Here is a 14195-nt window from a genome sequence, read left to right as displayed (position 1 = left end):
CCATTCAGGATGAGCTTTTAGAGACAGGCTGGGCTAGAGATGGGAGCTGGACTTTACATATGTAAATAGCATGATTCAGTGGGCAGGATAAGGGGTGAAAGGTGATGGTCATGGTTGAGTGCTTTAGGAAGTAGGGGATCATTATGGAGGGCCATTCAGTCAACTCCCACCACAAACAAATCTCAGGACCCCGATACCCCCTGCACTAAACAAAAAAAGATCCACCAGCTGTGACAGATGGAGGTATGGTGGCCTTAGCCGAAAGCTCTGGGGGATCGTCCTAAGAAAGTGTGTTAAAGTACAAATAATCACTAATCAATTTAGTTTGAATAAAAGTACCATTGTTGAAACTGTGAGCCATATTTCAGTCACTGTTATGGCAGGACAGCTTTGTTTTTAGTTAGTTAACCTTAACTTCACTGATCATCTGGACAGTATTGTATTTTCATGTCAGGCTCACATCCTGGAAATTTTCATCTTATGACAGCTACAGTTGAAGCCAACCGTATCAACTCAGCAGGTACAGTGTACCAAAGTTTGAGTAATAATATCTCAAGATTATAAATCTATCATATCTTACCAGAGGAATGTGACTGCTGCGGCCTGTCGTCAGATAAAACACCAATCCTGAACAGAACAAGTCTTTATGCAAAGACTGTTTGATAAAAACACTGGACAAAGGAGTATGGTGTTGTGTTAGTCTGGTGTGATGGGAGAGCTTGATATTTGAGCTGATGTTGTGATAAAATCTGATTTTCGATTATGATAAGTAACGGTCTGCTTGAGAGTGAGTGAAGAGATGCCACCTGGCGTCCCACTGGCCATTTGAGACCAACAGTGACAAATCAATAAGAACAACAAGGATGCCAATTATGTCTGAATGGCTTAAACGTTGAAATGGCTGTATTGATTTTGGGCAGCCCACTTAACACGGCTCTCAAAGCTTGTTTCTTTTTAAGTACAGCCTGTCATAGGATGTACATCAGGTGTTTAATTGAAATAAAAGTGACAGGATTGCAAAACAAAGTCTCTCTTATAATAATCCAATTGGTAATGTCAAAAATTTCTAGTTAAACAACCCTTATTGTAGACATTACAGCAACAATTCCAGCTGATACAGACAAGCCATCCTGATCTCACGGCAATCCGTACATATTTTACAAGGTGGCTAATTCCTACGAATTTGTACGACCTCACTAAAACGTACATTTTACGAGTTGCACAATTCGTATGAATTTGTACAAATTACCTACACCTAACCCCGCCCCTAAACCTACCCGTCACTGGGGTGTAGACAAATAATACAAAATCGTACGAGAGAGGTCACACGAATTTGTATTAATTAGCCACCTCATAAAATACATATGATTTAGTCATGAGATAGTGTTGGATAAGCTGATAATTAATTGTATAGTTAATATTTTATACTATTTTGTGTAATTAAAATCAAAACACTGAAATTACTCGTACAGATTTTTAAAAATGTTTTTCAAAGTCTTAAATGCTCACCATGGCTGCATTGATTTGATTGGAAAATACAGAAATCAATAATACCGTGAAATATTTTTACAATTAAAATATATTTTTTTTAATTTAATGAATTTTAAAATGTAAACCATTCCTGTGATGGCAAAGCTAAATTTGGGAAGTACACTATTATTTTAGACTTGTTTCACATGAGCCCTCGGAAATTACTTAAAATCAAGTAACATTTTAAATTAACAGTTGTGCTGCTTAACGTTTTTGTGGAAACAGTTCAAAAGAACAGCATTTATTTGAACTAGAAAACCTTTGTAACATAAATGTATTTTTACTGACACTATTGAAATTTTAATTTAAGTTTAATGTGTCTTTCTTGAATGAAAGTATAACTGATCCCAATTTTACTGATTTGCGTGTATAATGCCTTGGCGAGCATTACAAAGATAGCTGTTTTTGAGCTGTTTCTTTCATGGCTTTTTGTGGATTTTTTGTTTAAGTAGAAAAGAAGCTAAGAAGGTTTTCTTTCCTGATTTGAGGAGCTTTTGTAAATCCATCATAATTGAAATGATCAGCGGAAAGTCCGGGGAGAGATGTGGATGATAGAAAGGACTGTTCTTTCAACCAGAGTTTTTGCTGAAACAATGCTGTCATCTCAGCACAGTACAGCAACACATGGCGGACATGTGGTGTCCATGTCAACACGATCAGAATGAAAGAGAGAGCAAGCGAGAGAACGCAAACAAAAAAGGAAGTTCTGGCCTCTCTCAGATGGTGAATGGCCAGGGGTTTTCCATAAAAATGGTACTCTGCTTGCTTTGGTTTGACTGTCACTTCTGAGTGTCAGCGACTTCCCCTTTGAGTTTCAGATGGCTATTGCTAGCTCAAAAATTGTTGGCAAACTTGAATGACAAGATAAGTAGAAACCATCAGACAGAGTCTTGTGTGATGCTAAATTTTGCGCTCTCAACACGTCTTTTGTTTTCTAAACACTTTTGGATGCTTAATGTGTTTAGTGTTTTTGTGTACTAAATGTCATTTTGTAATTGGGCGTGGACAATACTGGCTGGAGACTAGGTCTGAATGGGATATGACCAGTTTCTGTTAACCACACTGTATCAGTTCCCTTTATGATTGGATTATTTTTTCTGATGAAACCGCATGACGTTCTTTGCCAGTAAAAGAAATGCACCATGCGTATTTTAAAAATGAATCCTTAAGCTATTTTACATTTATTCATTTAGCTGACGCTTTTATCCAAAGCGACTTACAATTGCTATACATGTCAGAGGTCGCACGCCTCTGGAGCAACTAGGGGTTAAGTGTCTTGCTCAGGGACACATTGGTGTCTCACAGTGGATTCGAGCCCGGGTCTCTCACACCAAAGGCATGTGTCTTATCCACTGTGCCATCACCACCCAACATTTTACCATTACCAAAAGATTAACTTTGGAAAAAATAGACGAAAGTGACCATGCAAAAGGTGGATGACCATCATTTGTTAAACGCAATACAATGTCATCCATTGCAACATGATAGTGTTTTATGCATGCGTGCATGTGGAAAGAGTAATCAAACTCTCAACCTCACATTTGTCAGCCCTCAATATATCGCAGTCCACGGTTAATGTTTAATGCATATATTGATTTCTCTGCTCATTGCAGAAATTGTATAATGAACTCTACTGTAGAGAATGCAGAGATAACACCAGCTCATTGAATTTCTGTCAAGTTGGTGAGAAATACATTTCTACCGAGACTTGTCTCACAGAGTCCCATCTGGGCTGATATCTTAATTATACAGAGAGATAGAGAAACACTCAAGCTTTTTTCTTATGCTGCCTGATGTACTCCTGAGATCACCCTAGATCAATAGATCCATCATTGCCTTTTCAATACAAGACGTGGCCCGTTGCATTTCAGCAGAACTGACGTGAGATTATGCTGAAACAATGGACTGAGCTAAGTGATTTAGACCAGTGATGACTTGCACTATTTAGCTGGAAGAGACTCTGTGTCTCCAAACACTGTCTATCGCAGTGCGCTGGAAGTCTCTGATGTGTGTGGACATGTGTATGTTATGTTACATATGTTCTATGTTATCATTAGCCCCCTCCTCAGTTTCTTTTCTATCTGCAGGAGAAGGGAGGAAAAGAGTCCCTCTTTGAGAGGAGGGAGAAAAGGCAATTTCCTGGCTAGGTTTAGAGTGCTTGCCCCGCTGCGTCTGTCCTCACTGATGCAGTAAAATACACACTGCTGTCCATTCAATGCCTCAGCGCCCATACCTCAGCCTCTAAAGAGGTTGTTCTAACTTCTTCCAACAGCATACCGGAGCACAAGCTTCCAAATTCATGTTTTACATAAGAGTCTGAGCTGCTGTTTACTGGCACTTACAGTCCGGCATGTATCCACCTGCAAAAACATCCTAAAATTTTGCTACTGCCGGTTTCAATATACGTTCCTATTATAATGGTTCAGACTTCAAATTTTCAGAAGAAAGAAAGGTCAGCCTTTCCAACAAGACTATATATGTTAACATTAGTTATCACAATAGTTATGAACAAAAAAAAAAATATTAATCTTAGTTAATCACTTCTTGAAAGAAGTATTTTATGTTCACCAAGGCTGCATTCATTTGATTAAAAATGCCGTAAAAGCAGTAATAATGTGACATATTGTTACAATTTTAAATAACTTTTTTCTATTTTAATTTCTGTATTTATTTTAAAATGTAAATTATTCCGGTGATCCTGAATAGCCATTACTCTAGTCTTTAGTGTCACATGATCCCTCAAAGATCATTTTGCTGCTTTTTTTTTTTTTTTTTAGAAAATGTGGAAAATGTTTTTTAATGATTCTTTATGAATAGACAGTTCAAAAGAACAATATTTGACAAATACAAATCTTTTGTACAAAAAAATTATATCTTTACAGTGACCTTTATATCAAATGAATGCATCCTTGCTGAATAAAAGTAACTTTTTTTTTTTTTTTTTTTTTTATCTTACTGACTCCAAACTTTTGAACAGTTCTGTATATTTAAAAATTAACGAGCTGAGATGAATGTTGCAAAAAAATCTTTATACAATACTTGCAAAAGAGAGCTAAGAAATGAAAAGGAAAGATAAAAAAGAGAGTAAAAAAACAAAAGAGAAAGGAAAAAGAGCAAAAAAAGTGAAAGAAAAAGCAACAAAGATAGGAAAAAGAAACAAAGGAACAGCGAAACAGCAAAAAAAGAGAAAGCAGTTGAAGAAAAAAAAACGGTGAAGTGGTAGAGAAAAACATCTCTGTAAAGGCTGCGGAGCTCTCAGTCAGTCCAAATCATGAATGGAGATTCCGTTTTCTCTTAATGTGCTGCCTCAGCCAGTCCCTCACAACCAGTCCATTCATAAAAAATGTGGGGCTTAAATGTGCGCGTGTGTCGGTGTGTGTGTACGCGTGTGGCTCGTTCCACTGCAAAAAGTTAGTGAAAGAGGAAAGCCTGGCCCCCTCTACGGGGTAGAATGACTGGTCTCTGTACATTTTTGGCACTCTTGAGGATGTTTTTGCAGACTTTGTTGCATAGCAGCTGTATTTTGGAAAGTTGAGAGCTGTAGAGCTGCATATTTTGTTTGAGGAGGGGCGAGGGGGAGAACACGACAGCACGATCCAGTGATATATCAGACACGTCGAGAGAGCGAACGGAAGTGCAAACAGACATGAGACTGTAAATTCCCAAATCCCTTTGCACATCTCGTGTTTTTATCTCTCCTGCTCTTTTTTTCCTTGTAGACTTCTTCTCTTTTCTGGAACTGGATTTATAGCCACAACTTCCTATATAATTACAACAAGGCACAAAACCAAACAATGGCTCTCACAACACAGCATTTGTAGGATTAACTCACATCTTGGAACACTCAGCATTGAGACAGAGAACGGGAGAGAAAAGGCAGCCTAAATTATCACATTTTAGTACAGTGAAGGGGAAACAGGATGGGGGTGGGGTTAAAACCTCCATTCAGAAAAAGGAACCATGAGGGTGGAGTTAGTTCTGCTCTTGGGCATTTTCATGAATGGGAGAAAGAATCCTGTTCTTTGAGTGTCATTAAAAACAAGACTAAATCTCCTTGTACTATTCAATACTGTAAAGAGATTTTAAAAAACAAAAGTGTTTCATTTTTGATGTTCACAATTACTATTTAACCAATACCGTTTTAATTTCTTACCATTTATGGGAAGTTTTGTGTTTGCTCTGTGTTCTCTTGTTCTCATTCATTACCTTTGGCTATTCATTTTCTACAGCACTGTCTAGTTTAAAGTCTCATTTTAAAGAATGTTAATGATTCCCTAACTCGCATTTATATCTCAAGTTCTGAATGATCTGAATGTACCAAAGAGACCAAATTGCTGAGTTCCATCACTAATAATGACAAACAGGTCACAGTTAGGCCAAATGGAGGTTCTCAATGTGGAAAAACGAGAGGGATAGGGATAGATTTGCCAGATGTGCAGGTGTTGCACAACCACATGTCCAGCACCTCCCCCATTTCTTTAATCTGGCATTCCGCTCCGTCCCGGAGCCTTAGACTCACGGTCATGCCCAGACAGGAAACAACTTAACTGGCAAAACAACCGAACACTTGACTCCATGTATCTTGTTTTCCCTCATGTGTTTACAGACAAAAGGCCAAGAGACAGTTATGAAACGTAACATGCTGGCACGATTTAGCAAAACATCTGACTCACCTGAATGTAATGATAATCTTAGTGAGTTTGAACCAAATAGAGAGGAGGCTGTGTTTGGATCTTAGCTGGTGGCATAAACTGACCCACACCATGAGGACCACAAACATGGGAGAATATGTTTGTTTATAGCCGCCCTGTCAACTCGAGGTTTTTTCTCAATGAGCGACCTCAAACGACGACCGATTCGTGAGTTATTACTCCATTACGTCTAAATGAAAGGGCGGGTGTTGCTGTCAGTCAAAGCTTTACGCCACTTAACTAATGTGACGGGCCTGTCAGCCTGAACTCCCATCTCCTCTGTGAGTATTAGGAAAGGCTGTCAATAGCAAAGAGCACTGGTGATTGGTTATGTCCTGATGGGGTTAAGTAGACATGACCCTTTCCTGCCCCAGAGTTCATCTCCACATCCTCCCCCTCATTGATGCACAACAGACGAGAACAATATGTTATGGGGGAGCATCTGTCACTAGAGGTCACATCTAGAATGGGGTACTACAGCGCTGTTTGCACACACGAGTGTACTACACTCTGTCTTTTAGCAAGCCACGGCCCGGTTCGTGTTACTGAAGAAAAACAGATCTATGACTTATTCTATGAACTTTATAACCCTTGAAAAAATGTCACCATAGCAGACTCGCCAACGTGGTAAAGGCCCAACCCAATATGTTGTGAATGGCTGTAACAAAAGGTTAAAGAGGAACTGTTTACAGAGTGCACACCACAAAGCCCGGCATGCCATTGACAAAACGAGAAAAGCAGTTGAAAAGGCGGCCTTTGCGTTGTGCGGTGCAGGAATTTGCTTTCCCATTTACACCTCTGTCAGACACAAAAAGGAAATCTTTGTGCTTGACTGCTGAATGATCTTTTACCGGCTTCCTTAGCTGCTCAATTGAGTCTTTCAAGCACATGCAAATGGAAGGTGCTCTTTAGTATGAACATCCAAATACGTCAGTGTAAGTGCAGTAGGTCATGTATCATGCATTTCTGTTACGCAGAGCCTGAGAGCAGGACTGTTCGTCTGAAAACCTCCACACCTCAGCCTCCAGCGGTTTGTCAATCAGTCACTTTTTGGACAAATAATTGGCGGACAAACCTACTTCCTCTTCTTTATCTTTTTGTTTTTGTCATCTTTCTCACCCTCTCAGGTTTCATGTTCATTAATGCTCATGCATAAGACGTAAATCAAAAGGAATGATGTACTTACAGTTCTCTGAGTGGAAGTCAGGAACAAACTGCTCATCGCTGTCAGGAACTTGAGCTGCAGAGACCACCAAAATGTTAAAATAATCATTCTAAAAATATGTACTAATATATTCACATATGGCGCATGTATAAAAACTATGAGTAAACTAATTATTCTTTTATGAAGTTCCTCTAACCAGGCAGATACTAAAGATTTATCACAAAGCAGAAAAACAATCTTCAGAAATATGACTATATTCTAGAAGCGCTGTTTCTGTTTGGGGTCCATATATAACTACACTCTAAAAATGCTGGGTTTTGTCGTTTCGTGCTGGAAACGCCTTTGCCTTGCATAACATAAAGGGATTTATTTCGTTATAATACTGAGTGTAATTTAATTTGATGTTAAAATATGTTCTCTAATTTCATTACTGTTTGTTTTTGGGCAGGTTTGGAGTCAGTCACACCATCTCTCAGCTACGAGTTAAACGCGAGGCCGTGGTCTAAAGTTCGCAGTTCCACCGCAAACAGCAGCTCTTCACTGGCTCAGATTTTAGCGACACACCGGCACGAGAATTAGTTCCATGGGTGTTCTTGCTTGATAATAAATATTTATCTTTTGATTTTTGCTGTTGCCTATAGTAATTCTGTGTGTGTGTGGGTGGGGGGGGGGGGGGTTGTTTGTTTCTTTTTAAATTTCCAGCCCATTTTAAGCCAGCAATATAATAATTTTTCAATACGATAAATTTAACCCAACCACCTGGGTCAAAGTAACCCAGCATGTGTTCTGTCCACACTGTAAAAAGAAAAGTTGAGCCAGCTTCAGCAGATCTTTGAGTTCTCTCAACTTATTTTTGTAGGAGATTCTCTTTTTGTTGCATAAACTTAAAACAAGTTGAGAAAACTCAAATCTGCTTAAACTGCTTCATTTTAAGCTGGCTCAACTTTTTTTCTTTTTTTTTTACAGTGCAATATTTACCCAGCGTTGGGTTGCCAAATAACCCAAGTTGGGTTGTCTTTAACCCAGCATTTTTTAGAGTGTATAATTTATAATAGCAAATAATAGTGTATAATCATATAGCAAATATTTCTGAAAAAAAGAAAAACATTAAGGGACATGTACATTTGTTTGTAGTCCCTTAAATATGAAATATAACCTGAGGCTTTATTTATCATTATTAATTTATTTATGGGGTCTCTCTCTGACCCCAAAACACCATGAGGGTTAAAATACATTTTGGATTTATGTTTTCCTGTGTTTCCTTCTTTCTGCGCCTGCTGACTCAGAGATCAGACTTAAAATATGTTTTCAAACCAAGTCATTTTTCTTGAGCACACAGTCTCAATGGACACTGTGATTTGATGAAGGGATGGGCTGTCCATTAGCTTAGCCTGTGTGTCTCACTTCATCATCCCAGTGAAACCTGAGTTACTGTCTCTGGACAGCCCGTGACCTTCACCTCCACTTTTCCATGTGCCAGCACTTTTCCACGGGCAGCAGATCAATATCACCACTGAGTGTGTGTGTGCAGATATCTTGATTACTGCTGAATTCCATCAGATGAACAGTAGATGGGCTATTATTACTCTTGTATCAAAATTTGCTCTCTCCTTTTTTTTATGTATTTTTACTTTTTTTTTTTTTTTTTTGCTTGTAACTTTGACTTTGTGTCAGCTTTACTCATATTAATGTTACAGATTTATTTGTTGTTATTTTTATTTCTCATTTTAATTGATTGATTATGTATTTATTTTTTATTTATTTATTTATTTTTGAAAGAGCACCAGTGCTGGTTCTGACATATTAGAGCATATTAGAACGTCCAAATTTGGATGTAAATGGGTGATTTCTGCCACATCGTTACATACATCCTGCAACCTAATTATAAACGATAAAAATGTTGTGTAGAAAATTCAAAATCTGAACATCCGGCACCTCCACACATCTGTATCATATACAGGCCTTATTTAAACATAATAAGGGGTGATCAATGTCAGTCCACAAGAAGTGATGTCCTCCCCCTACCCATCACCAACACTCTAGCTGGATCCTGCTGATGGATTTACAGTCTTTCGAGCTGATGTAGCCAATTACCTCGCTTATCCATCGTAAGCATGTTTCAACAGAATAAGAAACGATTCAGAAGAGAGCAAATGTAGCAGCGTAGCATTCATACAAAATGTATCTTCCTGCGCACATAGAAAAAAAACTGGAGGACATTCTCAGACAATGTTGGTCAGCTCTGCTTGGTGAAGTGTTCTGGAATTCATCACCTGCTTTGAAGTCTTTGAACGCTGACTTTTAAGGTCATGCAATAAGTGTTTGAGAAGAGAAAGGGAGCAAGAGAAAGAATAGAGAAAATAACTAAGGGAAAGTAGAAGAAGAGTGCAGTTTAATGAGCCTCAGTCAACGAAAAGATAGCTTTGATCTTTTTTTCATATGCACACGACCGTAAGATAAATGTTTCTGGTATTACGTACAGTCATTTCTTAGGTGTTTATGGCCAAATTAAATGTGGACAGATTCTGTTGTTTGTCTTTAAAGGTCATGCTGGGTGAAATCTACGGACACAAACACAGGCAATGGATATGTCGACTACATAATGAATGTACAGTAACAATCAATAATGTCCCATAAAGGGTATTAATAATAATAATAGTAATATGTGGATTTGCTGACTTTACTTTTTGTGGATTTGTAAATTTGCAAACTGGTTCAATAATGGAATATGATTCCAAGCACTGCCACTCAAAACAGTTGGACAAAAAGCCTTGATAAGTCATTGTTGTTATGCTGATAAATAAAATAATAAATAAAAGTAGCCACTTTGAGTTGTCCTTGAATTAAGCAGCTAAAATATCCATATCGATGACAGCGGCTTTGTACTTCCTGTCATAGTTACATTGCTTTTTCTTCTTCTAATTATTATTTTCTGGACTAAGTAAGACTTGTTCTCAGATTTATTCCACACCAACATCTCAAAGTTCCATAAAATATTTGCCCTTAAATCCTGGATTTAATGCAAATGTTATGTAAAGTGGTGTCCTTTAGCTAAAAACATAACAATAAAAAATATAACAATAATAATAATAATGGATTAAAACTGAAAGCTTTTTATGGCTCAATAAAAGGCACAAGTAAAAGAAACTTGGGTTCTTCCCCTTTATCCACTGTTCTTTTTTTATTCCGGACATGCAATAGCTCTTAGTCATGCGGGCTGTGTATGACAGTGACACTGGTAACATACTTCTTTTTTTCTTGGGCATATTATCTCTCATTTTTAGCCAGTAGTCCATAAACCAGAACATTGGGAGAATTAATTTCATCTCTTTAACATTAATCTGGCATTTCCTGTGTTTCGGAAACCGTACTGATGCCCCTTTGAGCATGCTCAAAGAAATTACATTAATTTCATAGATGCTGCTCTTATCCTGTTGCTATACTGTAATTATATTAGTTATTGAAAAAAAGTTTTTTTCTTTTCTGCCCCGAGGAGGATTACTAAGGCTGTTTTTATGAGTCAAAGCTGAAGCCAATTTTTGGCCCACCAGATCGAGCAATAAATCATTCAGACATGTTTCAACTTTTTTGAAAAGGAGCGCATGCGATTTTTAGACAGATAAAAAAAAATATCAGTTTATCGTGAGTCCCTCAAGCTTTTTAGAGTTTCCAGGGCTGATTGAAGCCAACTCGATCTCTCTTAGTCTAGTTAGTATGTGTGTGTATGTGAACGCATACATAGTCACATCAGACCGTGTCTGTGAATGTCTGTGGGAGTCTGTGTGTGTGTGTGCATTTGTTTCAAGTCAGTGAGCTTCCAGGAACATCTTGTCAAGGGCTTTGAAATGCAAGTCAGCACAAGACCAAAGTTTGTCTGTGCAAGCATGAAGATATGTTTCCTTTTTCTTTGAGGGAACCTGAATGACTTTTTTTTTTTAGTTCGGCAGATCCTGGGAGGAGTCTGTCTTAAAAAGGAGTCTGTCTTAAAATGTAAAGAATACTCACATGACTGGACAAGCTTTTCTATTAACAACTTTTGGCCTCCTATGTTTTGTCTTTGCCTTTAAAGTGCAAAATCCCTGCAGCAGTGTCTGTTTTAACAATGTGGTGAATTAATCATCATAACCACCTGATTATAAGCCATTACCTCCGAAAAGAAGAAAGAAAAGTTCACAGCCAGGAAAAATGAGGCTGGTTTTAAAGAGCAAGTGTGTGTGAGCAATAAAGTTATTTCTTGCTTTATTTGTTCTCTCAAAACACTAAAATCACTGTTCAAACTTCATAGCTAAAGTGACCACTCCACCTGAGTACTTGTTGTGGAGTCAGGGATGGTTCTCTATTGTTTCTGGTTTATGGTCATTTCCTTCCCTGTCTCCTGACTGATGTGTGAAGTTCACAGTTTGACACTGCATAATAATAGCTGATAGTTCTGAGGATGATGCAATTTATTGAGAACTCTTATTCTGACCATGCACTTTGAAATCCTTAAAATGCCCCATTAACAACATTGAGGGATTCCTGTAAATGTCTTAATATTTAAATCAATTAAATACAAATTTTAAAATTAATATTTAAATAAAAAATCATTTAAGTAATGTTTATAATACTATTGTGTACTTCCCTAATTTATCCTCTGAATTATCTGAAGATAATGCATCTTGTATTTGCCATATGTCATCTTAACTGCATGCAATTACAACCAGGCTGTTTTAATTTCTGATAAAGCATAAGATAAAATTATGCATTAACATTCTTTCTAATACAAGCTAAACGTGGACAAAACTGCTGTTTATCATTTCATTTTTAAAACTGCATTTATATCACCTTCATTTTTAGCTTAAAATACACATAAGGGTTTGCAATGGGACAGATGTATAATTCATTCAAAACAGCGGGGTTCCAGCCACCCGGTCTCATTGAGAGCAGCCTTTGTGTTCTCCACACTCTGACATGTACACATTAAATTGTTTCTGGCATGGTTCATTTCAACTATTTGCCTCCTGACTGTCCAGCTTTGATGCTGTTTGTTTGCTTTGCCTGGGTGTACAGGCTTTAAGAGCCTTTGTCAGGACTTTCCGAATAAAATGTAACCAGCAGCGTTGTGCAATCAAGGCATTTTTGTACAAAAGCAACACATATACGTTGACACAATGATTGTCCTGATGTACAGTTAAAATAATCTTAAATAAAATAAACCTTAAATACTGTATTGGACTATCACACCTATTAAATTTCTAAAATGAAAACATGAGTTATTTCTAACCGCTGTCTTGCTTTATTAAGCCACCTCAGTCTAAATCCTTCTATTGTTTTGTTTTGTAAATCTCACCAAGCAGAGTGAACTTGCTATAGCATGTCCTCCTGTGACATTTCCTTGCTCACTGCCACTAGAGGGACATATTTATTGCAATATAGACACACAATACATGCTTAGAAAAGGCGCATACCTTCGGTGAGCCATGTCTCCTGAAGTAGGCTTAAATCCTGAAAGAGATCTGAAAAGGAACACAAATCCTTATCATGCTGATCCATACAAGCTTCAAATATTTATTTCCTTTTTTTTTGTTTTTTGTTCATCCGTTTACCAGAAAAATTGTTCTGACATAGGCTACAGTTAGATTTTGTTAAAATAGCTTGTAAAATCTGCCTTTTCAAAGATACTGACCTGACAATGTACAGTGTAGATAAAACAATATGACATTTTTAAACTTGCTTGCTACTTTACCTTCGGATTCCTGAGGGGGTAATTCGGTGTCCATGTATTTCCTTTTTGTCGCCATCAACAGTCTATTTAGGGGCCCATTTCCTTGCGACCTCTACAAAACAGAAACTACATTATGTAAGTCCAAAAAAAAAAAAAAAACATACACAAAGAATTAAGAGTGCAACTTCAGAACCACAAGGATGGATATCAATTTTAAAACCCACTATAAATAACCTAAACAATTTTAAAATAAATATTAATAGTGATCATTGTTACTATGACAAGCTACAAAAATACAGGATACTGTCAAGACTAAATACTTTTTGCCAGTGTGAGATTATGCCCATTCAACATTAAAACTAAGTTCACGGCATTGCCTCTACAATAGCAAATACTGACAATTCAAGCATCCTGAAAAGGGGAGTTTTGATTTCCTTTCAAGAATTCAGATTTGAGAAAAGCGTTTGCTGAAAGGATTAAACTTTACCTTTTGAGCGCAACCTACAACACATGGAGAAAACGAATATTTAGTCGACTAGTTGCAACAGTTTCACTTGGTTTCAGCCTAAACTGAAAAGAGTTTTCAACGCAGCAGCGCTTGTTTAAAACAAATCACATGCAACGACGCCAGAGAAACAGCACAACATCCCCGCGTGAAGCGCAACGACTCTTTGAAGTGAATAAAGCCTAAGCAGGTCCAACTCACATTAGTTAAAGTATAAGGCACTTGCTGGTCCAGATATCCATCCATCTTATAATCCATGCCTCAACCGTTTGTGGTCATTTAGGCTGTTTTAATGAGATCCACGCAGACTGAGACGGACAGAGGCAGCAGCAGCAGCAGTCTGTGAATGGAGCGCGAGAAGGCTGCATACGTAATGAGCTCCATTCACAAAAAACACCAGCGTGGGTATAAACACACACTCTGGTCTCCGCTAAATCACAGTCTGGACAGCTCAAGACCTGTTCTTTGCTTCATTTGAGGCAAGACGCTATTGTCTAAAGAGTTTACAAAAGATTTTGTGGGGTGAAGACATTTTATACGTAGAATTTGACAACTTGTGTATAGGCTATGCCACGTCCGCTATCAGATTATTGCTAGTGT

At 37.7% G+C, this 14195-nt stretch overlaps 1 protein-coding gene across 1 annotated transcript in view; it reads right to left on the bottom strand.

Moving 5' to 3' along the window:
* LOC306852625 (ETS translocation variant 4-like) overlaps positions 1 to 14195 on the bottom strand; it is a 26631-nt gene extending 12436 nt beyond the window's left edge. Inside the window, exons 1-4 of the mRNA XM_079389609.1 lie at positions 13797 to 14195; positions 13112 to 13202; positions 12834 to 12881; positions 7408 to 7461 (exon numbers count right to left, since the gene is read on the bottom strand). Coding sequence (XP_079245735.1) covers positions 7408 to 7461; positions 12834 to 12881; positions 13112 to 13202; positions 13797 to 13853 — 250 coding nt within the window. The 5' untranslated portion in view covers positions 13854 to 14195. The remainder of the gene's footprint in view (positions 1 to 7407; positions 7462 to 12833; positions 12882 to 13111; positions 13203 to 13796) is intronic.

The sequence above is a fragment of the Barbus barbus genome (assembly GCF_936440315.1).
Source record: "Barbus barbus genome assembly, chromosome: 32".
NCBI lineage: Eukaryota > Metazoa > Chordata > Actinopteri > Cypriniformes > Cyprinidae > Barbus > Barbus barbus.
The sequence above is the reverse complement of the archived record's forward strand: the minus strand, read 5'-3'. Positions and strand labels throughout refer to the sequence as shown.